The 27355-nt window shown below is 35.5% G+C and overlaps 2 protein-coding genes and 1 pseudogene across 2 annotated transcripts; 1 reads left to right on the top strand and 2 right to left on the bottom strand.

The window, feature by feature from the left end:
- The first annotated feature begins 696 nt into the window (after positions 1–696).
- Positions 697–2733, top strand: LOC145558495 (epoxide hydrolase 3-like). Its single transcript, XM_081619760.1, has 5 exons — positions 697–854; positions 953–1167; positions 1507–1677; positions 1759–1994; positions 2265–2733. The coding sequence occupies exons 1-5, from the start codon at positions 785–787 to the stop codon at positions 2515–2517; spliced, it is 945 nt and encodes a 314-aa protein (XP_081475886.1). The 5' UTR covers positions 697–784; the 3' UTR covers positions 2518–2733.
- On the bottom strand, positions 2687–7098 carry LOC145557570 (lanC-like protein GCL2 pseudogene; annotated as a pseudogene).
- On the bottom strand, positions 2687–26954 carry LOC145558494 (switch 2-like). The gene is made up of 10 exons (XM_081619759.1): positions 26403–26954; positions 22030–22136; positions 18126–19044; positions 13993–14240; positions 12823–12949; positions 12467–12742; positions 12102–12360; positions 8603–8966; positions 6790–7104; positions 2687–3342 (listed from the first exon to the last, which is right to left on the bottom strand). Exons 1-8 carry the CDS (start codon positions 26850–26852, stop codon positions 8647–8649), a joined length of 2706 nt encoding a protein of 901 aa, XP_081475885.1. The 5' UTR covers positions 26853–26954; the 3' UTR covers positions 2687–3342; positions 6790–7104; positions 8603–8646.
- Positions 26955–27355: the final 401 nt, after the last annotated feature.

Here is a 27355-nt window from a genome sequence, read left to right on the forward strand (position 1 = left end):
CTCTCTTTTTTTACAAAAGTGACCCATATTTTCACAAAAGTGACCCTTTTTTTTTTTTTTTTTTTTTACAAAAGTGACCCTTTTTTTTCCACAAAAGTGACCCTTTTTATCACAAAAATTTCTCCTAATGCTTCCAATTACCATACAAGCATCGTCACCATCATTACCTTTGGAAGCAAGGAACGAAGACCTTGATGCCGCAATCAAAGGAATGAACGGCCAAACACTCAACAACCGTCAGATCACTGTTGACGAGGCTCAAGCTCACGACAGTGGTGGCGGCGATGGTGGCTTCCCGTAGTGGGTGAAAAATAAGTGAGGAGAGAGAGAGAGGCTCAAGCTTGCGGTGGTGGCTTCCGTAGTGAGTGAAAAATAAGTGAGGAGAGAGAGAGAAACTAATAAAAGAAAGTAATGAAGAGGCTCACTACTATTGATTTACAATAGCATTATTGTACATCCGAATTTTTTGAACATTTGTGTATTTATAAAAAGAAATTAGGGACCATAATAAATTAGGTGGGTGCATCGTGACTTGTGTGTAAATTTGCAAGCTATTTAGACAAAATAGTACTAGTACAATTGACAATGTCAATTGATTGTGTTATTTTCTAAGTAGATGCGTAATGCCATAAAATTACTATAAAGTGGGACAAAAAAATACTGACTTCCTTCCACATTCCCACCAACCCTCTGCCCAATTATAGATAGAAAAGTGACTATGTTTAATTCTCCTGCCATAACTGACTTATCCACAATACAAACATCACTACTGTAGTTTCCACCAATGAAGCAGATTCAGCACAAACATGTACAAGTTGGGAGTCTAAAGCTTCACATAGCAGAGATCGGAACAGGTTTATGCATACAGAAAAGATGAAAAATATTTATTTAGTACTGATAATCTTCAAATTTCTGAAGATTTTGGTGGCTCATAATTTCATATGATCTGCAGGTCAGAAAGTAGTGCTTTTCTTGCATGGTTTTCCAGAAATTTGGTACTCATGGAGGCACCAAATGGTGGCTGTTGCTGAGGCTGGATATCACGCGATTGCCATTGATTTTAGAGGTTACGGCCTGTCTGATCAGCCACCTGAGCCTGAAAAGACAACCTTAACTGACTTTGTCGAGGATGTCGTGGGTGTACTCGACTCTTTGAATATTGAAAAGGTAACGTTCTCTATTTGTTACCGATTTGCACTTGCTCAATCATTTTTCTGCAATTTGTTATTTTTACTACCTGAAATATAAGGTTCAGGATACATACTTTCCATCTCTTCCTCACAATAGAACTCATACTTCATCAAGTTCTTTTCTCCAAAAGATGCCACATTTGAGCATAATTTCAATGGATAAACTAGCCTAACCTGGAAATTGAGGCCAAACACAGAGGATCAAACAGAAGAGATTTGAACTTTTGATCTTGTTTTTGTATTATTTGTAAAATCTCTGAAGTGCAGGTCTTTTACTTCATCTGAGTGTATTCTAATGATATTCAATATGGAGCAGGTTTTCCTAGTGGGGAAGGACTTTGGAGCTATCATAGTTAGTCTAGTAGCCGTACTCCACCCTGAACGATTGTCTGGCTTCATAACCTTAGGAGTTTCTTTCATGCTACCTGGACCGACTGTTGTAAATTCAGATCATTTTCCTAAAGGATTCTACATCATACGGTGGAAGGTAACTAATCTATTCATGTAGCAAATAACAACCACCCTCTCCTTAATTATGTGACTAACATCTAGTTCTTTCTTGTTACAGGAGCCAGGCAGGGCAGAGGCAGATTTTGGTAGGTTTGACATTAAGACAGTGATACGAAATATCTACATACTGTTTTCAGGGAGTGAGCTTCCAGTAGCAGGAGATGATCAGGAAATAATGGACCTTGTTGCTCCAAGTACTCCACTACCCCCCTGGTTCTCTGAACAAGACCTTTTGACTTATGCAAGATTGTATGAAAATTCTGGATTCTGTACAGCCCTGCAAGTTCCATATAGGTAAAAATTAAATATGCATAACCCAAAGTTAACCCCTGGTTCTCTAAAGAGGGCCTTTCGACTTATGCAAGATTGTATGATAATTCTAAATTCCTTACACCCCTGCAAGTTCCATATAAGTAAATATGCATGACCCTTAAACTATACAACAAATGAACAGAAACTATTTAAAAACATATTGAAGAGGTATGAAGAACACTGAAAGGCTGGAGTATCTTTAGCTCTACACTTTGTTCAAAAGCATCATACTATTTTTGTGTTTGAATGTAGGAGCATGTACCAAAGTATTGATATTCCAAATCCACAAGTTAAAGCTCCAGCACTGCTTATCATGGGCGCAAAAGATTATGTCTTAAAATTCCCAGGCATGGAGGAAAACATAAAAAGCGGAGCAATCAAGAAGAGTGTGCCTGACCTGGAGATTGTCTTCATGCCAGAAGGAAGCCATTTTGTTCAAGAACAGTTGCCCGACAAGGTTAATGAACTCCTCATATCCTTCATCAACAAACACACCACCCAGTAGAATAATTTGTTATACAGAAGATATGCTTCATGTACCGTGATGCTGTGCTCAGTAAGAGCTGTAGTACTTTTGTTTGGATTTGATGTTAAGCTGTCTAATTATTTAGTTATTCTAACAGACTTGACCAGCTTATAATTCTGTAAGCGGTGAGATGAGAAACATGCTGATATGATCTGAGATAGCTTTTCCAGTAATAGACTTGTATTTTATGATGAATCACTTATTCATGAAAAGTGCATATACCGCAGTTATTGTAAATAACAGCATCATCCAATTGAAATCATGGACGTAACGGGACATACTGATAAACTACAAGTCTGAAACTTTTCAAGGGCAAGAGAGCTACACAAGACAGAGGAACTAGTGGCTTCTTACAGTGGAGACTTTAAAGATGACCTAGGATGAAAACTAAGAAACAGATCTTATTTGCATACAATTACAAACTAAAACATGAGCAAAGCCTAAATTTCATTCATGCCCATACGATCAGAGTTCAGATGCGAGGAACCTAGCAGACGTTGGTTCTTTCATATCTAGAAACAGGTAAGCCATACCTCCAATCCCTTCAACCAAAGAGTAAGGATTGTCCCCACCGTGCATTTCTCTGGAAGCAAAATAGTTTTGAGGCAATATCAAGAAAAAAGGACACAAAGGCTTTGGCTTCATACAAGTAACTCAAATTTCCAGTCGTCCTGTATAGAGAGAAGAAAACATAAGCATTATCACTGATTCCATGGCAAATTCCAACCCTCTTGAGCAGCCCAAGCCTCCAAACCATCTCTGCATCCTCTGAAGCTGCCTCCAGAAATACTTAACCCCCAATATCTACATATGTAATTTCAGTAAGAATCAGGGATATTATTAGCAGAGAAGCTTTAATGAGCACCTGGTTATCTAATAATGATAAGCTGATAGCTCATGATTAAAAAAAATGAGTGAAAGAAAGAATTATAATCAGTTATCAGTACATTGGACATCATCAACATATGCACTCTTCTTCAAATAAAGATTGGCTATTGATGAGGTTATTTAAGTAGAGTGCAACACATCTCACTATGATTCATATTATAAATCACTCTACATTCATGAGTCACAAAGTTTCACGTTAAAGTTCAATGTGAATTTTTACATGATTCATATACTCACTAGGAAAACAAACAGAGAGGAGCTAATCTTGATGGTCAGTTGTTTAGCAACTCTACAAAAATACTTCCTCCGTTTCTTTTTAGTTGACACATTTCTTTAGTCACGTTTGCCAATACACAAATTCAATAATTTATATCTTTAATTAGCGATAAGCAAAAATTATAAAAAGTTGATATTTGGAAAATATACATTGTGACGAATCTAACAAGATCTCACTTGACTATATTTTTCTTCACATTTAAATCACAAAATTTGGTCAAAGGGAGGTGTGTGAATAGTGCTAAAGTCAAAACGTGTTAACTAATAACGGAGGTAGTAGTACTTTAGAGCACAAACAACCTTTTAATGTACTTCCTTCCTTCTTTTTTAACTGCAACATCATGGCTTTTACGCTTGTCAAATGCACATTCTAACTCATTAAAATCTTTAATCACACATTAATAAATATTACACGGAGTACAGAGTTACCATCTTGAAAGTCAAAAGACCCCACATGACAATTTTTATTTTCCAACATAAAAATCACAAAAGGCCATCAAAGAAAAGTGTGTGAATAATGCAAAATCTCAAACATCGCTATTTAAAATAAAAAGTGGGAAATTTTCTTTGGTAACATTGAACTTTTTATATTTCTCTTTGGTGAATTGCAAATAAATCTATTGTCTTTGGCTATGTTACCTGGACACGGCATTTTGGCCGGCATACCCGGGTCGATACGACGCGACACCGATCCGGGTATGAAATCCGTTCCGGATACTCCATTTTGTTCTCGGGTACGGCGGCCATTGAAGGAGTTGAAGCTTTGAAGAAGATGAAGACGGTTCTCAAGAAAAGTGTGTGGGCAGTTGAAGACGGTTCTCAAGAAAAGTGTGTGGGCAGTTGTTGCTTCCCAAGAAAAGTGGGCAGTATATTTATTTATTTATTTATTGAATTTAATTTTAAAACTTTTTAAAAAAACTGTGTGGGCAGTTGTTGCTTCCCAAGAAAAGTGGTACAAATTACTAGTATTAGATTATTACTAGTTTGTTGGCACTACTTTGGCTTCCCAAGCAAGGTTTCGAGTGTTTTTCTTTTGAGTGTTTGTATATACAGTACTATTTTTGATAAATTATGGACAAAATTATTGCCGTATCCGTACCCGAGTCCAATGTTAAGACGGTGTCCCCGTGTCCTAAATTTTTTAGAATGGCGTATCCGACACTCGGATACGTACCAATATCGGATACCCGTACCCGTGTCAATGTAACATAGGTCTTTGGTAACCTTGTAATCTTTATTACCAAATATAATAATTATTTCATTATAATTATTAACCATGGTTAGTTTTTTCATTTCGTTAATAATTAAATTATTTTAAAAAAACAAAAAAAAAAATAACCAACCCAACCCACCCACCCTCCCCCCCCCCCCTTTTGCCGGAGCCACCCTTGTCCCCTTGCCTGCACCCTAATAAAGATGGCACTGGCGGCCAGCACGAAAAAAGCACAGCACGACACGGGCACGATGTATGCCCGACACGGGCAGCACGATACTGTGTGTGGGTCGTGGGCCGACCCGGGCCACATTTATTTGGAAGAAGCACTAATAAGGCACGGCACAACCTGCCGCGGCACAACAAAGCACACTAAAATAGATGAAATTTTGCTTAAGCACGCAAGCCCGACACGATGGCACATGGACCCATGGGCCACCCTTTTGAAAACTTCGGCCCGACACGGTACGTCACGAAATTCGCGGCATGAGACATAGGCCGGGCCCAACTAACTACAAAGCACGAGACACGACCCCGACACAGACCATCTTTACACCCAAATCCCCCCACCCCAAATCTCCCTTCCTCCTTTCCCTCCCCCAAAATCTCTAGTGATAGAAAAAAGTTTTTGTGGAGAAGTTGGACGACCGAGTAATAGAAGAATGGAAACCAAATGCCATGCTTTCTCAATGTAAATGTAATTTTAGTTGCTGAAAAGTGCGATGTCTGAGCTTGAACTTTGAGCTTGAGATTTGATATGGAATGAGGAAGTCGAAAGAATTAGGGTTTTGAAAGGAATTGAGTTGAAAATTCAGGATTTGCATGATCTTTGGATAGAGAAAAGGAAAGAAGGGAAAATAGAGGAGAGAGAAAAGGATTTGCCTCCGAGGGAAGGGGTTGGGCAATGGCACGGGAGAGGATCTGGGCTCTAGCGCTAGCACGGAAAGGATGAGCTAGTGGGAAGGGGTTTTTTTTTAAATAAAAATTATTAAAAATATTATCTAAATTATATTTATCTCTTTTTATTTTTAATTGTTAAAAAATAAAAAAAATCTAACAATAGTTACAGATTCATTACAAAATCATCATTAATGGTATGTTTATCTTAATATCAACCATACAAGTTTACCAAAGATAATAGATTTTTTTATAGTTTACCGAGGAGAAAATTAAAAAATTTAATGTTACCAAAGTGAATTTCCCAAAATAATTAAAAAAAACCAGTATTTCTTTTTCATACTATTAAGTCAAAGTCAACAAGAAAAATCGAGTTAAACAATTTTGGCGTTGCATGACTTGACAATTTACAGATATTGTTAAAGTCATGTGACACCCCTCAACCAACTTATTACAATTATTTAATAGCAAATATTGCCATGTAGTAAAAACAACACCAACATACATCAATCTACCCAAAAGTTCGATAAATTTTTTTTATTAACCACATTATTAAAGCACGGCCATCCGAAAATGCAAGAAACGGTATTATTAGAGAGCCCAAGAGGAAGCCAAATCTACGAAAGAAGAAATTAGTTGCCTTATAAGTTATACACCTACATCACGACGTTGAAAGCCTTTAAATATTGTGGAAAGTGTTGTGCATTCAATACTGCAAAGTGCAAACATCAACAATATGTGGAATTGGGGTAAGAATTGTTGTTGTGACAGGTTGATTTTGATTTTGCCTAGTCGGTGTCTCGGTTGTGTTTCTATAATAGATGAAGATAATTCTTCAAGACTTATGTCAACATACCTAGAGAAACTTTAAATTGCTTAATGGAAGTTTAAATCTCTAAAGTTTAAAAGAATGATGACACCAAGACAGGAATCATAGGGGACACCAAGTGAAAGTATTAGGAGGCAAGAACATGTACCTCATATGCCATAAAACAAGAGTACGTGCAACACCAGGAGCCCATGACATCATTGTACTAGATCTCTTTTGATATCATCCTCACTGGCTGGATAATTACGACTAGGAACCGGTTCTGAATCATACATTAAAGTGTATGTTTATATTCTTCATGTTCATCCGGCTTCAAATATGTTTCCATTAAAACATGCATGATCCCAGCCAGTCCATGAGCAACAACCCAATACCTCTCACCATACCATTCAAACATGAGTGGCCAGTTTCCCTTATTGGGTGTTTTCCGTTCATCTTCAATAATATCCATGACCACTAACTTCTGAAAATAATGATGTTATTACCAATTAAAAAACTCTTCCAGAAAAACAGTGGTAGGACCGTAGGAGTAGGAACAAATGCACTCTACAAACAAAACTAATTATTAAAGCATATAATTTCACAGACATCATACAAATAATATACGAAACCAACGAAAGGCCTAAGAAACCATCAATCTACAAGAAAAAAACTCAAATTGATCAAGCTTTAACGTTTACCATAAGCTTCGGAGGAATCGTCCCATCACCAATATGTTTGTTTACAAATAAAGAGGCACAAGAAACCCAGTGCAACCATACACAAAAGTAGCGATCAATTTGAGCTAGCCTAGAATGAGAAGAGACATGATCACCGACAATCTCAAAACAATGATAATAAGGCCAGGTTAGGGCCAAGCTTAAAGAGCTCTTAACGGAGAAGGCCTCTAATAGACAGGGCCCTTATTAGTTAGGGCCAATATAGAGTTGAAATGTTTATCCAATTTAATAGATACAGAAAATAGATTATGTAAAAAAATTACATAAATATTTCCGTATTCATACATACTTTTTTTTTTAGATGAACCATATTCATATATACTTAATAATGGCTTATTGGCTTTGTCTAATATTTATGTTAATTGATAGTATGTTGGCCTGCCCATTATCGACCCGCAACACGAATTGGCCCGACCCTCTATTGACCCTATAAAATCTGACCCTCTTTGCCCCACCTACAATCAACCCACACCAACGATGATAACCATTTCCAGTGCACTTGTGACCATTTGAGCAATAATTACAACTCTTAATAACCTAAGAAAGCCATATAATCCCACAAATGCATGAACCTTTTTTCTGAGGAGCAGTTATGGACTAATGAGATATAGGAAAACTTGAAGAATAAATTGAAAAAAAAAAGGACTAAAGATATTTTAAATATGGGTCTGCTTCTAGGCGGCTCTGAAGTCACCTGATCATTCCACAGCACAAATAATTAAGCATAACAATTCTATCCTATACTATTAAAGTCGGATTTTTTTTTTCACAAATTTTATCTTCACCTAAATCAACCACAATGTACCACCACATACTTAGGCATTCCAACACAAATAAAGAAGGTACCATTAGTGAATGAGGAGAAATTTTTAGTTTGGGTTGTTGAAGTTATTTAAAATGCTTGTAAGTTTTTTTTTTTTTTAAAGGAAACTAGGCTATCAAGTACTATTCCAATAATAAATTGTCTATGAGTACATAAGGAGATAATTCATAAGGATAATGGTTCATCCACATTTGCTCTACCCCACATGGAACAAGCCTAGCTAAAAGGTGTGCGACAAAGTTGCCTACCCGTTTAATATAAGACCACGACACCGAATTAAAGTGAACAATGCTTGTAAGTTATGTAAACCACATTGGTACTATTTAGATATCTAAAATAACAATAATCTAACGTGCTACAGACAGATTTGTAATAATTTTCAGCAATCTAGCTTCATATTTATACCACAGAATACTCACAATATTTACACAGCTGTGCAGGTTGATTAGAGAAAAGAGCGACATTAAGCTCTGGATATTTTCTCCTTTCTTCTTCTCTTGTAGTCACGAAGCACTTCTTCTCGATCAAAAGGAGCAGCAGATAACACCCACCTACTGAATTCAATTACTGTCATACCCATGAATCGCGCAATTAGACTAAACTGCCTCTTTTTATTTCTGGATAAAAGCTTCTTATCTGACACACTACTCGGTTGTTTAACACTAATAGGACAGATATGAAGGTCCTTCAGATCAATAGTGGGAGCCGCTTGGTCTGTTTTACTGACTCTCGTTCCGGGTCCAAAGTTAACTATATCTTCATTGCGATGAGAATATAAGATACCTGCAAAGCAGATAAACACGTACTTAATTATTTGCATAGTAAATATACAGTAAGCATCTAAGCATGGACAAATGCCATGCAAATTTCCCAACCAAGATGGGTAAGACAACTAGGATATATCACCTAGGGTATGTTCAATATTTGCTGCAATGTGGAAGAAAATAATATGTTTCCTTGAAACGTTGTATTATTTTTGAAACTTTTTTACATGGTAAAAGTTAATATTTTTGGAACGAGGAAAGTAAATATTTACCGATAAAGCATCTTCTTTCCACAACAGGCACATTTATAGTTTTGAGTGTCTTCAGTTACAATGACCATTGTTATAAGTTTAATTATGTTTATATCTCGTGCTGAAGATAGCAACATTTATGATCTCAGATTTTAAAATCACCAGTTCCATGATTAGAACACTAGAAGGTAGTTTCTTCACAAGACAAAGAAAATAGGTGAGGCTTCTGACTTTCGGAGGAAATCAAAACATACCTGAAACCACTAAACTTGGCTACTCGTGTAATTAAGGTATCTTACAGCTAGTTAGTACTAACAGATACTATTCCTAGTTGAATACATGGGTCTTCTCACAGGTAGAGGTTTGACAATGACAGGGTTCATGTTCAAATTTTTAAGCCAAGTTAGTATTCTTAGTAATTCTTACTTTTTCAAGGCAAATCACACATTCTGATGGATCAAATAAGATGCAAATGTAGAAGCAATAACAACTATCAATCATAAAAGAATCCAGGAGTCTTTTATCTTATCTAGTAAAGGTTTACAATGAGAAATGGTTTAAGTTCAAAGTACAGTCAGATATGCTTAAAGGGTTGTCCCGAGCCAAGCCTGCTTGAGACTCGGCTTGGTCAAAGCTTGGTATAGGGCAGCTTGAGTGGGCTCGAGTCAAACTCGAGTTCAGCTCGAGATCATAATGAGCCAAGCCTGAGCTATTCGGCTCGAAAGCTTGTGAGAAGCTCGAGGTTTTTGTATATTATTACTTCCTCTATTTTTTATTACATGCATCACTTATGAAATTGCGGACTACTAGGCAATTTTTGAAGTAGAGAGAGATAAGAGAAAATAAAGAAGACCCATGTGATATGAGAGAGAAAGAGAGAGATAGTTTATTGACTAAAAGGGAAAATGATGCATCTAAATTGAAATTTGATGCATCTAATAAAATACGGAGGAACCATTTTTTTTGGTGATAAATCAATTAGTAACATAAACTTTGTTTCATATTTAGAACTTAGGAACTAAAATTAAATTTTCAAATCTCTAGTTTGTGTTCTCGCTGAGTGTTGGAGCTTTCGTTCATGGTTTTTGTAGTTATTTATGTAGAAGAACCAACAAAAAGAGAAAGAAAATAATACCCCATCGAAAAATAGGAGCAAGCAATAAAATATAGGAGTTACAAAAGAAAAATTTGATGGTCTTTAAAACAATAGCTATGGGCACCAAAGTTATTAAAATCGGGATTCCACTTTGAATCGGAAGGTGCAAACAGAATCGAATCGTAAAATCAAATCATAGAATCGTAAGATTCTACCGACATGCATAATCAAGACGTCAAATATAAATTTAATTAAATATATTGAAATTATGAGTTTGAAACCTAATTATTGATAGATAATAGTTATTTAACCATTAAGCAATCAATACTTCACAATATTTATTTATAAAAACCTATGTAAACATATTTTTTACTTGTAAGGACTTCGCTAGTTCAGAAAAATATGTAAAATCGGGTAGAATCGTAAATCGAATCGTATGATATACATGAATCATAAAATCATAAGATTCTAAGATTTAAATCGGGATTTTAATAACAATGATGGGCACCATTTGGGCTTTGCTGAGTTTAGGCTTGACAAGCCTTGACCAAGCCCGATGAACTGGGCTTGCATTTAGGAGTAATTTTTCCAAGCTCGACAAGCTTCAAGCTCGAGCTGAACCTACCTAGGCCCGGTCTCGGCTCGGCGCCCCTACTTATAGTAAGTAGTTTATTTACCTAGAATCGTGAACAGAGTTTCGCTAGGTTGTTTATTCTCAATGGATAACCAGTCAGTAAACATGCAAGAATCTCACCCTCATATTCTTGTGTTAAAGTCCACTCTCCTATTTCCTATCTCATCAAGACAAACTTTGGTTCCTAGCTCTCCGCCAAAGCTCGTGGGGCTTAAGATAAATGATGTCTCCAGCTGGGTATAATGGCAAATACCCTAGAGATCAAGACTTGAATTCGTTTTCTGGGTGTGGGGTGTTAAAGAGGAGCAATTCAGCCATCAAGAATGTTGAGAGCAAACTAATTTGGGATAAGTAGAGGAATACTAGTATTGTGAGGGTAGTGAAGCCAAGCCTGAGGCATAGACTGGTCTTTGGAGCCAAAGAAGAGGTGGTTAGGGGCGTAAGGCTATGGACCTTGCAGATGAGGAAAGTCTCATACCCTACACAATCACGCTCATAATTTAATTCTGATCATGATATTTGTGCTTTCACTTCAGTCACTTTTAATAGAAACTGCATCTGGCAACAACAACAACAACCAAAAAAAAAAAAAAAAAAAAAGGTAAAAGAATGGTTCACCAAACACTGAAGTACCTAGCATCAATGTGAGAGGCAAGGCCAGTGAAAGGGGAGTGTAGAATAGCTTCTTCTAGTTAAAAGCTGCTCCTGATTTATATACTTCTTTCTTAATTAGAGCAGGGGGGAGAATCTAACAATAATTTGTTATTCAAAAAAGACAGCTAGCCTCTCATATATGGATAGAAGGGGAGAAATGATTTTGTGCACCGTATGCTTTGGCAAATTTTTAGAGGAAAAGATATGTAGAAAGAAATCTTTTAACTCTAGTGACCAACTTTGCAAGAAAGGCAGCTTGCGGAAGATAGTATTTCCTACTTCTATAGGTTATTACAGTAGTTTTTCTGGTTTTCAATCAGACACAAGAAGATCATTTCAAAATTGGGGTACACAATTCCTTAATCATTTAGTATATATGGCTAGTACGGTAGCTACTATATTAAATCTACCAAACCTGAGGCTACAATTTGTTTCAATAGGGACTAGAGATGACTGATAGTATATATATAACATATATCTATGGAATAAATTTACAAAAAAAAGTTTAAGAAGACTTACCCAATTCCTCAAGCAGTGGCTTTGTTGTAGTGCTCTCTGAGATACCTGGTTTTTTCATCCTATATTCAGATAGAGATGATTCACCTGCTTCTGTTGGTTGAATAAAATGCTCCCCTAGATTATTCACACTCTCTTGAAGCATATTTTCGTGTCCATTCTTTTCATGGTCCTCAATGATCTCACTGGTGAATAACTTGTCAGAAAGATCTCGAAAGAGATTACCTATTCCAAAAAGCTCACCTTGAAATTGTTTGTGGTCCTGAAGGAAAAAGCAATAAGCCAATTGAGCTTTCAGCTAGAGAGAGGTTAGAACTAAAGATGATTCTGTAAAACCTAGAGAGAGGTTAATGTGAATCTTTTTCCACCTGAACACCTTTAAAATACCGCTTTTCCATCTTTCCAGAAACAGCAATGTTTGATAACTGCTGTTTGTATACTTGGCGAGTATACACAAGTTCCTCAAGAGAACCAGCAGCGATAAGGCGGAAAACAACAACATGCCTCTTCTGGCCCAAACGAAATGATCTGTCTTGGGCCTGCAGGTCATGTGATGGATTCCAATTAGGATCAAATATCACTACTCGGTTAGCGCTAACTAGATTAAGCCCAAGTCCACCAGCTCGAGTAGACACAAGAAACACCTGCAAGGATATTTAGCAGATTAATATCGCTCAACAATAACTAGCTCTTGCAGGGCAAAATTTTCAGTTCATACTACTACCTGCTTGCTTGGACTTGAGTTGAAATCATTAACAAGAGACTGGCGCAGCCCAGTCGGTGTAGAGCCATCAAGTCTTAAAAAGCAATAACCTTTGCGTGTAAGAAACCTTTCCAAGATATCTAGCATCCTGCCAATTTGATATAATGTAAGAACAGAACATACACCACATTAAATATAAATCACATTATTCTTCTGACTTTAGCGTATCATGATTCCAGCAAAAAAAAAACCATATCAGTAGCATTTCATCCAATATAATCCCACTGTGAGCTAGGTCTGTTCAAGCAACTTTAACATCACTAGTTAATAAGAACATAATAAGATTTGGTAACACATAGTATTCATTATCCCAGAAAGCAATACAAATTTATTTTAAACTTTCATGTCTTCCATATGTTACTAAATATGTAGTACGCTCCAATACGCGGAACGAGTATGAATTTGCAATGTGCTAGGTAGGAGCATTGTAATATGTTTGAGGTTTTTCTGTAATAAGATTATTTGGGGTCATAATACGATATGAATAATACACCCTAATAAATATAAAAATATTTTAATTAAAATTTTGAAGAAAGGCTTAGATCTGGAGTTCATGGAAAGGAATATTAGGTAACCCTACACAAAAAAAAAAAAACTAAAACATGAAAGCCAAAGAAGGAACCCCCTCCCCCACAAAAAAATCCCTTATGGTGTTTGGTTGGAGTAATGGAGACAAATAAACAAACTCCACTATTGTTACTCTATTCTTACTGTCCACCACCGGTCCTCATTAAATCCTATATCTCAGATATCACAATACCACGAACACGCTAATTTGGAGTATTAATACGCAAAAATATTGAGTATTGGAACAAAAGTATTAATACGGAATTTTGGGGGGGGGGGGGGGTAACCCTTCATATAAAATTTGAATTATATAGAATCTTTTTGTACTGTTTTTTCAATACCTATCATACAATGGTTAAAAACATACAATTATAATCTATGGAAATACAATCAAATACCAAGGAAACCTAAGAGCACTCCCAATTAGTACAAAGGCATAATTAAACCAAAAGAGACCCCAAGGATCACTATTGTGATGCAACTAAGGCTGCTTTTTAGAGCCATCTGACTAAAACTTTAGAAAGCAACAAAAAAATAAATGACAAGCAAGATATTGGATCCAACCTAACGGAATGACTGAACAAAAGAACTTTGTCACCATGTGAAAGCCAAGAAGCCATTATTCTTTCAAGGACTCTCATTTTCCCACAATCCTTGGCCTCACTAAGGCCCATAAAGCTTTCGCTTTGAGCGCTTCCACCAACCAAATCAATATCAATACCATAAACTTCTTTAGCCAAATCAGCATCTTTCTTTTGTTTGTCCAGGTCATCTTTTGGGTTTGGTTTGATAAGCTCGAGATGATTGCTTATCTGTCATATAATTCACAAAACTCTTCAGAATCAATTATAAGCAACAAAAATATTCTAGGTGATTCGGTTGTCAAACATCAAGATGAAAAATTACTAATCTGCTGAGGTTATTATGTATAAACAAATTTTGAAACTGCTAAACCGATCAAATACTTGGAACTCTTAAGAACATTAATAATAAGGAGGATTTGAAGTGATTACAGCTAGCATACTGCAGACATTGCTGTATAAATAAGCAATCAATATCGAATTCTTAGCATCTAGAAGCTGGTAGCCAGGTAGTAGTAAAACATTAAGGTGGTATATGTATTGGAGTGCTGGCTATTCCACTCACTTTGAAAATGTAATGTACGGAGTATTAAATAAACAAGAGAAGTACCTCCAAAGAAGGACTTAATACTTTAATGTCATTTATAGGGAGAATGTAGTTTATATTAACGACGATCTTCAAGATTCAATGTAGTACTACCTCCGTTTTCCTAAGTCTTACTCGCTTTCCGTTTTCTAAGTTCTACTCACTTTTACTTTATTCCTTTTATGACAACTTTTTATTCATTTTTTATCATACAAACCCCACTTTGTGGAGCCCAATTTTGTTCAATAAATCTCTTACTCTATATTTCTCTCCCTTTTTAATACAAAAATTCCCACATGCATGGTCTCCATTTTTACTTTTCCTTGTTTTGAGTAGCTACAGTAACTGAGTAAGATTCAGCAAAATGGAGGTAGTATACAAAATGTCTCTTATAAAAAAAACCAGACAATTTTTGAATTTTTCCCTTTTTTCGGTTCATTGATCAAGCAATGAAAAACACACAGTAAACACTTCAATAGCGTTCCTAGTTTTAGATAATAGTGCTTCCTTATAATTTCAACTTCTTATGGCCAAAAATCCATTAATTTGTACATCTATCTCAGTAAAGTTGCCAATTTTGTGTGACTTCAATACTTTTAAATTCCAATATTTTACAGCTGATCCTTGGATAAATTCAAGCCTTTTCTTGGAAATAAATGATAAGACCAACTAAAAACAGGCTTTAAGTCACAAGAACCCTGAGAAATTTTATATTAGTAGCTAGGCTGGAGTGTCATCAAAAGCCAGATATCTGATGAGTAGTCTATACTTGAAAAATCACATCAAATATAACTTTTATATGTACCTGGGTTTGGAAGCACATTAGCTAAGACACTTCTATAGATCACCAAATTTTAAGACAGAGAAAAAGAATCCTTAATAGCTGTATTCTACTGGAGAAAGCTATTAGATAAGAAAGAGATAAAGGTGAGATATGTACTTCTGTTTGAATGTGAGTGTTTTATGCAAAAGTACATATGAAGTAATCAGTCTAAAGCCCCACTGGATTCGAAATCCCGACATCAAACTTACTAAACCTACTGACACAACATTGAAACTTTGAGAGTAATAAAGCTAGTTCGCTAGGATTGTACAAATTATACAAAAGACTACAATGCCTGGATATGATGTATATTAAAACCCCTAGAATTGGCTATCATAACTAGGAGTAGGATTTACAAAACATAAATGACATGAAGTCTAAACATACATTTAATGAGTATAATTTTGATACTGGTCCTGAGAAAATACATGGATGATTCAATAAATATAAACGTAGACACATTGTACGTAAAATATACTTGATATAGATACAGAATATGAATGTATATAATAATAGGTATTGTTAAAACAGAATTCAGGTATTATACAATGAAATGATAATATATGGAAGAGATCAGGACGCACACTATTAATAATAACATATAAATCAAAGACCATGAGCGTAGGACAAGAAAATGCAAAGGACCACAATGCGCATCCTAGTCCCAGTTCTATAATATAAGAATTGTTGCTATAGGTAACCGCAACCACCAAAGAGTCACTTATAGTAGGAATTCCTGTATATAGGTTTACTAAATTGCTTTTTACTGTAAATATGATGATAAAGTAGCTAAAGGACAATGATATTGTAAAAGGTTTAAGAAGGTGAAAATGGATTATAAACTTTGGTAGTTGGGCAATCACAATGTGAATGGAAGGGAAAGTGGTTGATAATATGGAAATTAGACAGATTCAGGTAAAAGGGGATGATTTTTATTCAAGCTAAATGAGGTATATCTAAAGTTCCAATGGAGAATCAATAATTTGTAGTTGAAACCAAAAATTACGACAATTAAGTCTATCATTGAAAAGAAAAACATGAGATCTTGGCAGCGGCGAATCCAGGAATTTTTAAACAAAATTGTTAAAATAATTTAGAGAAGGTTCAGTAAAATAGTACTCCTCATTGAATATGGTTCATAGACGAACACTTACATATGAGTGTTAATAAGAAAGATAAAATTACAATAGTTTAGGAGATTGAAAAAGGAATCGTTCTTGCACTCCAAATATATGAATGACCTTGGGAAATCAGCAACAAATTAGGGTGAAAAATTCAGAGATATATACCAGGGGAAAAAAATAATAAATAAATAAATTGGACAGATGGATTGAACCATGGCCTAAGGAAGTACAGCAGGCACTTGCACACAGCATTTCAACTACTCAATCATCCCCTTTCAGTTGACAAAATATGCACACAATTCCTTTATGTAATTTTTATACTTTCTTTTTTTAAAAAACAAAAAAAAGAATTGGTGGTTATTTTTTCCGTCATGGATTCAGTTCAATCCGTCACTGGATCTTGGGGGAAATAATTAGTTAGCAACACGCAGAAAATTTAACTGTTGGCAGTAGGAAGGTACAAGTTAACAAAAGTTCAAAGTTTAGTAACAGTGTGGTCAGTTATGCCCTGGAAGAATCTATTGAGCAAACTCTCAATCACCTACACTTTTACCTTCGTATCCTACAAGATAGAAGATACAAAGAAAGCAAAATACTTGGCAAGTCGTACATAGATAGTAAGCAGTCCCTTTCTTAAACTAAACCAAACTGAAGTTCAAATCTTCACCCTAGCACAAGAGAGAGAGAGAGAGAGAGAAAAGAAAAGAAAAGAAATGGAAAGAGAACACTTAAGTACTTAACTGAAAGATATGGAAGGATAGACATAAAATCAAGCACTATAGAGAACATTTGTCACTGCAAAAGATCACTACAGCACCAACAACTATGACATCTGACCTAAATGGCTCACCAAATTAGGGCAATCACCCCCCCCCCCCCCCCCTATATGATACATTGAACTAAATATTTTACTTTGTTCTTTTTATGGCATGCCTGGATTCCCTTGACTATTTATGGGAGAAATAATTAGTACCTTAGTGGGAAAATTTTTAATATGGAATTATAAAAGGATAATCATTCCTATTCTTGATGTTCGGCAATATTCATAGGGTTAAAATCTCCCTTTGATCATCTTCAAGCCAGTTGCAAGAAAACACTTTATTCCAAATAGTTAAATCACTGCAATCCCACCAACTCCTTGCAGGAAATCAGCACTCTAGAGAGAATGAGAATTGTAAGGGGGAAAAGATTACACTAGGGGGGAGGGGGGGGGGGGCATGAGTAATTTTTACCCTCATATGAAGGGGAATACATTACCCCCTAACACTTTTATTTCCATTCAAGGCATTAAAAAAAATAAAACATAGAATTTTTACTCCCTTGTTTTTTCCACCTCCCATTACTTACAATCCAGGCATGCCCTTATAGTATAGGGTATATAAATTCTATAAAGATGATCATCTTTAGTTCCGAGTTTTTTAAAAATAAAAAAGAGATATAAATATGAAATGCCTAGATAAGAAACTCATATGGACTCCAAACTTGCACAAAATAGATGGAGTGAACGGGAATTATATTCATAATTCTTTTTAAATGACCAAGCAAGCCCATGCAAGCATTACAAGAGGAATTCAGAGACTAACCTGCTGAAGCTTGAGAATACAGGGAAGAATGAGGCAATTGGGGCACCAGTTACAGCCATCAGGGCTATCTTTATGAAGATATCTCCATATGATTCCATCAGGTATTATCCTATTATGACATTCCCCTTGAGTAAGTGGGCTCCCACATGAGCAAGGAAGGTCCTTGTTCATAAGACATCGAATCTCTGGTTGCTGCAACATCCTCTTGTAAGCTCTTTTCTGCAATGCACTCATTTCACAAAAGACAATATTATCTTCTTTTCCCAGCATAAGATTTCCAATAGTCTCCTCCTTTGTTCTCCTTAATAAGTAGTTATTAAGCAGCGAAACAAGATGCTGCCTACGCTCTTCAGCAACTTGAACAAACTTATCATGAGCACTAGACCTCTGTCCAAGTTTGAGAGGTTCATCATAAAAATCACGGAAATGCTCACGAGTTCCCAAAGACCCAGGTGAGACCCAATCAAATAAATTGAAAAGCTCCATGATTTTATTCTGCATCACTGTCCCCGTCAAACCATACCTTCTCTTAGTTTTAATACCGAGACAGGCAGTGTATAGTTTTGACTTCTCATTTTTTAGCCGATGTGCCTCATCAACAATTACAATATCCCACATAACCTCTGAGATAGTATTTCCACAGATCCTAAAGGTATCAAAACTTGTTATCAATATTTCAAGTTCCCGGGCCTCTGCTTTATCAAGAATTAAGTCACGATTTGGACCATGGCATATAGCAACACGGAAATTAGCCCAGTTGGAGAATTCAGTCTCCCAATTTTGTAAAACTGATGCTGGACCAATAATCAATACAGGACTTTTCTGATTTCTTTCTGCAGCTGGAGGGTTGACAGAATCTCCATCTTTCCCATAAACAGCAGCCAAAAATGCAATTGTTTGAATGGTCTTTCCCAATCCCCTAATTCATAACAAAATAATCAGGCGGAAAGCAATATAGGTCATTAATGCAACATAATTCTCAGCACCAGAAAACTAATTTCAGGAGAAAGGTATAAAGCAAAATAAGATATTTTTGTTTACTTCAATTATTAGCATTAACCTTGATATTGTTTAGCTTGGTAGGTCAAACTTCTAATTAATTACCCAAAGATTCCGAGCAAAACTTCACATGGATCAGTTGTTCAAATTTTAAGGCGTATAAGTTGAAAAATCTCAGCATATAAGATCAGTAGATCCACACCTTAGCAGCAATTCACATACAGTACGTGTTTCTCACCAGCATTTCAATTGCTCAAATTGTAAGCATCAATATTTTCAATTGATCATATTTCAGATAAGGTCTGTCAATATTCTGTACCAAGCTCACGAGACATCTAACTAATCCAGTACACGGGGCATTTAATAACTCACATGATAATTATTAGTTTGGCAGGTCAAACTTCTTATAATTTACCCAAAGATTCCCAGCAGAACTTCTCATGGATCAGTTGTACTAATTTTAAGGCATATAAGTTGAAAAATCTCAGCATATAAGATCAGTAGATCCACACCTTAGCAGCAACTCACATACAGTCCCTGTTTCTCACCAGCGTTTCATTTGCTCAAACTGTGAGCATCAATATCTTCAATTGAGCATATTTCAGATAAGGTCTGTCAATATTCAGCAGCAAGCTCACGAGCTATGTTACCTTGACACGGGTACGGGTATCCGATATTGGTACGGATCGTCGGATCCAAGTGTCCGATACATCATTTTCAAAAATTTAGGACATGAGGACACCGTCTTAACTTTGGACTCGGGTACGGATACGACAATAAATTCTATAAGAAAAAAAAACATCAATACTCCGTAAGAAAAACGTTTTTATTTATTTTTTATTTGGCACATATCACAAATCTTTTGAGTCAATATTTATTCAATATAAATTTTGATACATATCTTTTAAATAACTAAAATAAATAATATAATATTTAATTTAAACATTATAAAATCTTATTAAAGCTTGGTTGGGAAGCCAAACCAGATTTTGTTATTAAAAAAAATGAGAACCACAGCTTTTCTGTACCAATTTCTTGGAAACCCCAAAGCCTCTTTTTTGAATAAATGTACAGTACATCTCTTTCTTGGGAAATCAGAAAGCCTTTTTAAATTAAGTTATTCCTCAAAAAAATAAAATAAAGGTAAAGAAATACTTAAAACCCTTCATCTTTCTTCAATGGCTGATTTCTTCGTTCTTCCCTCTTTGCTCTCTCTCTAGAAGCTTCTTTTCTCCAATGGCTACAGTGAATAGCCGTACCTGAGGGCTAGATGGCGAGTCCGGAACGGATTTCATACCCAGATCCGTTTATGACCCGGGTATGACGGCAAAAATGCCGTGTCCGAGTAATAGAGCTCACGAGACATATAACTAATCCAGTATCTAGGACATTTAATAACACACATGATAATTATTGAAAGGGACTAACAACTTTAGCTGTTTGGTTGAGGGGAGGGGGATTCAAATAAGGGAAAATTAACAAACCCCTATTCTCCATAGTAATTGTTTGGTAGCCCTTTCCCCTTTTACCTTTCTGGGTTCCAAAGAAATCCTCTAAAAGCTATTCCCAACTCCAACTGGGGACATAAGGAATTCCCTCCTTCCTTCAACAACTACACTTTCCTTCACAACACTCCATAACCACATGTCTGTGTGCTTCTATCTCCGCCAACTAACTCTTCCTCACCAGCTCCAGCAACAATTCTTGCCGCCAAATCGACTATCTCAAACACATCTTGCCCGCCACCAACAATGTAGCTCATAACCACCTGACAATCCTTTCACACCTTGATATATCCACTATTGCCCAACAACAACCTCCACATCAACCACCATCATAACTCATGACGAACTCACCATCTTCTCCTAACCACCCAAAACTTCCTTTACGTTCTCTCTTTTGCTTTAATACATGCAAATAAATTCCCCTAATTCTACTTTTATACTCTTTTGTGGTCTAACCATGCTACCCTCTTCCACCACTAAAATTCTCTCACCCATGTAATACACCAAATCAGAGAAACTTAATAATGAACCTTTTTGTATAATCAATTACAGTTTTATAAGGTCAATTTCGAAAACGAAACTTCATATCTGAACTTTCCAATTTTGAATTTGACCCTTTAATCGTCAAATTTAGCCTTTCATGATAATGAATCCTCTAAAAAAAAAAGAAGCGAGTAAATGGGTGACAGCTAAAATGGAGGCCGGAGACGAGGACAACAAGGGGGGCGGTGGTAGCAACAGAAAAGGAGTTGTAGAAGTCAAGGAGAGGGAGTGTGGTGGAGATTGGTGAGAGAAGATAAAGGTTAAACATCAAAACACTACCTTAGATATAAAAAATAAATAAATAAATAAAAGTTCTTTTCCTTTCCGTTTCTTCTCAATCACTTTCTTGATTGCATTCCCTTTGCCCCATGCTAACCAAATGCCTTCTATGGGAACAGTCGGGCTCCAACAACAACAAACAGAGAATTACATAATGATCAACATCACATCTATCCGTGCGCAAAATCACAAATAAATCTTTCTTCATAAAACGACAAAATTAAAGAAACATCTAGATAAACCTAGACAAAACCAACACGGTACAGCAATACTACAAACAAACAAGTTAACAATGGAAGCATTGTAATAAGATTTACACAATATAGAAGACATTGCTTCCCACAAAAAATTAGACCACACCATTGACTAAGAGAGAGGTTAAGGCTCACTTGGTCTTACACCAACTAATATACCACTGCTAAGGCTCACTTTGTCTAATACCAACTATTTAAGAGGTTCTCCAACATAACCTGAGAACGATTTGGAACATAAGCCGACAACTAATCGGCGATATTTTCCAACTTACCAAATTACTAATAAAAATTAATAAAATACACTATACTATTATGGGCACTCACATGTCATCTCCAAGGATCCCTCCATGGTTATTCTTGTACAACTGGTACAAAAATTTAACTCCCTCCCTTTGGTGCTCCAGAAGCCTACAATTGATAGATGCAGGGATCTGTAAAATAATATCCTTTTTAAGATTCAAATCAGATAAACAATCTTATTTAGAAGTAAAAGAAATATGTGCATCTTGGTTTTGAAGAGAAAACATCATCTGTCCAACAATTTTGTACATAAATAGATGAACTGTTGTCGTAAAAAGGCAACAAAAAACACACATAAATTTGTCATCATGCATTTTTAAGACTAGCCAACTGCCAACATAAAAATACAGCTTTTAAACATGAAGCAAGATAAATTCCTACAGAATGCTTCAGTCAATCCTTTTCTGATTATTCAGATCCTTTTCTGATTATTCAGATCTTAGCACTGAACCAAATCAATATTTTTAATAAAAATCACCATTCAAAGATAAATCACCATTCACAAAAATCATGACTCTCATCAAGAAGTGCAGAGTACATGTCAAAATATAATAATTTTCAAGTTTTTATTAAACAACTTTTCATATTAATATAAGGTATTTTTGAAAGTGATCAAAAGCCATAACTGAAAATAGAAGGCAAGCATAATGAGAAACTCAAACAAGCCTATTTTAGAATAAAGATGAGAAAATGCTAACTAAGTTACTCTCCACAGTTGGCATAGCTCCTAGATGATATTCTACTTGACTTGGTTGCCATTTTAGATATAATGATTTTTTTTCATTTCAAATTTGGGCTATTACGATGCTATACTTTCTATTTTTTTTTTTTTTTTTTTTTTCAATTTTAAAGTGAATTGAAGCACCTTATAATGTTAAATATTTTTATGCAAAGACTAGTTAAGACCCTGAACATGAATTACGTGAGGTGATTTTTATTAACTCACTCCTTGCTGGTGTTCTCTTCGTCCATCGTAAACTCTTGCCACTCATCTTGTAAAATATAGCTTCAAAGAGAACCCAAGCACCATATTAAATTATGAAGGTGACCTAAAAAGCAAAGATTGTCCGGATAAAGCTCCTTCCCATTATATACAGCATCCCATATTCCATCCCTTAGAACTAAGCACGCATTCTTAGCTCTGGATAAAGCTCCTTCCCATTGGATACAACATCCCATATTCCATCCCTTAGAACTAAGCTTCTTAGCCACCACAAAAGAACAATATGAATGATTTGATGATAAGAATAGATATCTTCTGCGGAAAAGATATCGTGTATCACTGATTCACTGCACTGCAATGCAAATTGGTTATGCTAAATAAATATGTGGGTACACTATACTTTTGAGACTCAATAAACCTTTTTGCCTAGGCCTATAAACCTTCTACAGAAGCCCAAACAAGGGGAACAAGTGAGTCAAGTTGAACTTGAGGAAACACTAGGTCTTTATAATCATTAGGCTTAGTTTGCTCAGTTCAAATGTCACCAAGATTTGCAAACTCCATTTTTGCAATCATAAATGTGAAGATTTACAAAAACAAAAGTATATTGAGATGGTCACTTAGTACTTTCTTATGAATTTCAAAACATTGATTGAAAAAAGGGGGGAAAAAAACATAAAACGCTTAAAATTTACATTATTGCAATCAATGTTCAAAAAAAAAAAAAAAAAAAAAAAAAAAAACACAAGTCAGAATGACCTAGGTCACCATAAGCACAATCTTAGCTCTTGAAGTCAAAAACTAGGCAAGTTTACTAACAATTGGCTAAGACAAATGTCAATGTCAACCAAAAGCAAGCTAAAGTCAAGCCCTCTTACACTTCTGAGCACAACATACAAAGAGAACTAGGCTTCATCTGAAGAATCTCGCCCTAGGAACATTAAACCCAAATTTTCTTACAAAACATACCTACACATTATGATGCGGATGCATTAATTATGACATAAGAAATAGCAATATTTAAGGTTTGCATAAAAGTTTTTACTTCTTAGTTGGGAAGGTTTTTCTTATTTTAGGTTTAGGATATTTAAATTATGCAGTTTGATTTTGCAATGAATTTAGATTATATTGTTGGTTGTCATGACTTTTTATCTTATAGGTTATTACCTTAAGATAAATTTTTCTACTAGATTTATTAGCTTATTTATAGTCCATGACTAACAATTAGTTTTATTCATTGATGATCAATACAAAAAAAAAAAAAAAAAAAAAAAAAAATGGTTCCTTGAGAAAGCAAAACCTAGTTGAAATTTTAGTCATGAAAGTTCATTATTCTCCATATCCATTATTTGTTTGTTATATAACAACTAAAAAAATACATTTATTCCACACAATCTGCATCACATTAATTTGAACACTTATAAAGCGCACAAATTTGGGAGATAAGTTATCTTTCCTTCGTTTCAAAAAAATTGGAACATTTTGACTAAAAAAGTGAGAGATTTATGGTTAGTGTTGCAATGTTTTTTTATGAGAGTTAATGAGGCATTTATGTAATTATCTTAAAGATAATGTAACCAGTGATAGGAGTTAGTAGGGAATTTATATAGTTATTATTATAATAAAAAAAAATAAAATAAAATAAAAAGTAGGTGCGGTAGAAGATAATATATCCAAACGATAGACATGGCAAAACTAACTCAAACCAATACCATCACCTTAACCAACTACACCAAATACAAACCAACCTAACCCAAATTGAACCGGCGTAATAATAAATGTTTCTAATATTGATAATTTTACTAATAAAAGCATATTAACAACCAAAAATGACCTAACCGGACCAATTCGATTCGAACCCTTACCAAAATTGACCAATATAATTCTACCTCTTATGAAAGCATTGCCTAAAAATAAACTTCAAATTTACTATATTTTCCTAACAAGAAATAACTCTACACTTTTTCCTTCCCATCTCAAACAGATCAGCATCACCCCCCCCCCTCTCTCTCTCTCTCTCTCTCTAACTTAAAAATAATTATTTGACATTTATCGTTTATTTTTTATCTCTTTCTAAACCGAATGTATAGTCGTTATACGATACTCCCTCCAACGCTATTTGGTTGACACACTTTGACTTTTAACACAATTTTGACCTTTAATATCTTTAATTTTACATCAGTTTAATATATGGAAAGTTTATAAATTTAAAATATACATCAAGACAAATCCAACATCTTACTTATGAAATTTATATATTAGCAAATAAATTGGTCAAAATTGTGATAAAAGTCAAAACGTGTAAACTAAATAAGGTCAAAGGAGTTCAATCATTAGCAAACTTACACAAGCATGTGATCCCATAACCAATTACTAAAAATGGAACTAATACCCACATAATCCATTGATAACACCTTAAGATGCATAAACAAATATGCAGATAGCATAGATCAAGCTCACCTCTAATGTGAAATCACATATTGAAAATGAGTTTGATAAATAGAAAAGGCCGGTAAATACAGAAACCTATAATGTGCTTTTTCACCTTCCAAGGGTCCTCAACACCAATGAAAAAAATTTATCATATTATAAAAATAAAACATAGATATATGTCAAAGGACTAATGTCATGTTACCAGCGATTCAAACTAGCCTACAAAATCTCACAGCTCCACCCACCTAAGAGAGCTTGAGATTGATGCCATTGCAATCTAATAAGGTAAATAATGAAGATTGTATGCAAAATTATCCTTTGGCATTGAGTAGGAAGTGAGTATCTTATGCAAAGCATTTAAAGAGGGATACACAGCAGATCCTACCAATAAAATGGTTACGATTGGAGCGACGTTCAAAATTTATTTACAAATATTACTTTAGTTCCTTAAACTAATAACAAGAATTCATGTGATTAAACTGTTTTACAAATGCAACACAACTTTCACAAGAGTTCAAATAGCAGTGTATAATATCAATAAACCTCCTGGTCCAAAACAAGATTCAGAATAAAAGTAACAAATTACAAACAAGAAAGAAAATGGTGAAATTATACTCTTCAAGGTAACAATAACAACTCATGTAACTTTGAGCACCAAGCCGTCCCCAAGAGTTCGTCTCATTATTAGCATAATCATACTTGTACATCAAAACACCAATGCAATTACCCACTTCATTACAGTGTCATACATTTAGCACAATCATAGTTTGTCCACTTCAATCCTCATACAATTGCAACTAGCCCATACAAAAAGGGAAAAAAAAAATTGTCACATTTAACAATTTTTATCAACATTACAATAAATTAATAAACCCTAATTATAATCAATTCAACATTTTAGGGGAAACAATTTGGGGTCGACTTGAGTGATCAAGGGAATGAAAATCAATTTCGTTTTCAAATTTAGATACATACAAAATTCATCATTGTTTAAAACCGTAACGTGTAACTGAATAATCACCTGAATCACCGGAATTTCGCCAGCAGACGATAAAACAAGCGGCTCATACGGCCCGGTTTCACCCAACTGAAGAACATCCAATCTGGGTTTCCCAAACCCTCGTTTATCAATATCTTCCTCTTCCTCTTCATCATCACTATCTTTAACATTAGAAATTCGCTTATCCTGAATCAATGATAGTTTGTTAGGGCCTTTGCTGTCAAGTAGCTCCTGCTGCGATTGCGGCTGCTGCTGTTGTTGTTGGGGTGGTTTGGTGCGCAAGTTGCGGGGAGGAGAGAAAGGTTTTTGGAGGCGAAGGAGTTGCTGAGCAATGGAGGTTTTGGGGGGGATTCTGCGGGGTTGGGAAGGATTCACATTGGAATCAGAAATTGAAGAAGAAGAAGAAGGGGGTTGAATTGCAGAGACGTTTGAGCAGCGATTCAAGGTCTCTTTGAAAGTGTTAAGCGACATGGCATACAATTCAAATGGAGGATGTGAAATGTGACTGTGTGCGCGCGCAACCGGAGCGATGAAGGCGTTGTTCTGTTGAGTTTCTGGCACAATAAAGCATAGCAAAACATATTTTAGCATAGCAGAGCAAAGCACAACGGATATTATTATTATTATTATTGTTATTGTTTTTTTTTTGTGTTTTTGTCCCTTGGGAGAGTTACGTCACAAAGATTGGTCCGGCTGAACTGTACCTGCAAGGCTGCAAAAACAATGGAGACTCCGGGTGGTAGGAGCTCCGCCTCCGAAGATCAAATTAGTAACTTGAAAGAGAATAAATAGTACGGATATTTAGGTGGGGATCTGCTTGGATTCCAAGCTCAGGTGTTTCTCTGATAAGAGAGAAAGTAGGTGTAATAAATGATTGAATGTGTCCCCAAAATGGGGAAATATCTCCCTATTTATAGGATCGTTGGTAGAAGTGCCCCTATCTAGGTCACTTGACCTAGGTTTTAGTGGGCTGC

The sequence above is a fragment of the Chenopodium album genome, chromosome 9, assembly GCF_948465745.1.
Source record: "Chenopodium album chromosome 9, dcCheAlbu1.1, whole genome shotgun sequence".
NCBI classification, from domain to species: Eukaryota; Viridiplantae; Streptophyta; class Magnoliopsida; order Caryophyllales; family Amaranthaceae; genus Chenopodium; species Chenopodium album.

Bases quoted from the DNA above. Each gene is read 5' to 3' on its own strand.
- LOC145558494 (XM_081619759.1), bottom strand. From the start codon at position 26,852: ATGTCGCTTAACACTTTCAAAGAGACCTTGAATCGCTGCTCAAACGTC. The intron at 12,743-12,822 runs GTAGTAGTATGA...ATATCCTTGCAG, and splicing joins ACTCAAGTCCAAGCAAGCAG to GTGTTTCTTGTGTCTACTCG. The intron at 8,967-12,101 runs GTAAGTCTTCTT...TCTGCTTTGCAG, and splicing joins GCCACTGCTTGAGGAATTGG to GTATCTTATATTCTCATCGC.
- LOC145558495 (XM_081619760.1), top strand. From the start codon at position 785: ATGAAGCAGATTCAGCACAAACATGTACAAGTTGGGAGTCTAAAGCTT. The intron at 855-952 runs GTTTATGCATAC...TATGATCTGCAG, and splicing joins CATAGCAGAGATCGGAACAG to GTCAGAAAGTAGTGCTTTTC. The intron at 1,168-1,506 runs GTAACGTTCTCT...AATATGGAGCAG, and splicing joins ACTCTTTGAATATTGAAAAG to GTTTTCCTAGTGGGGAAGGA.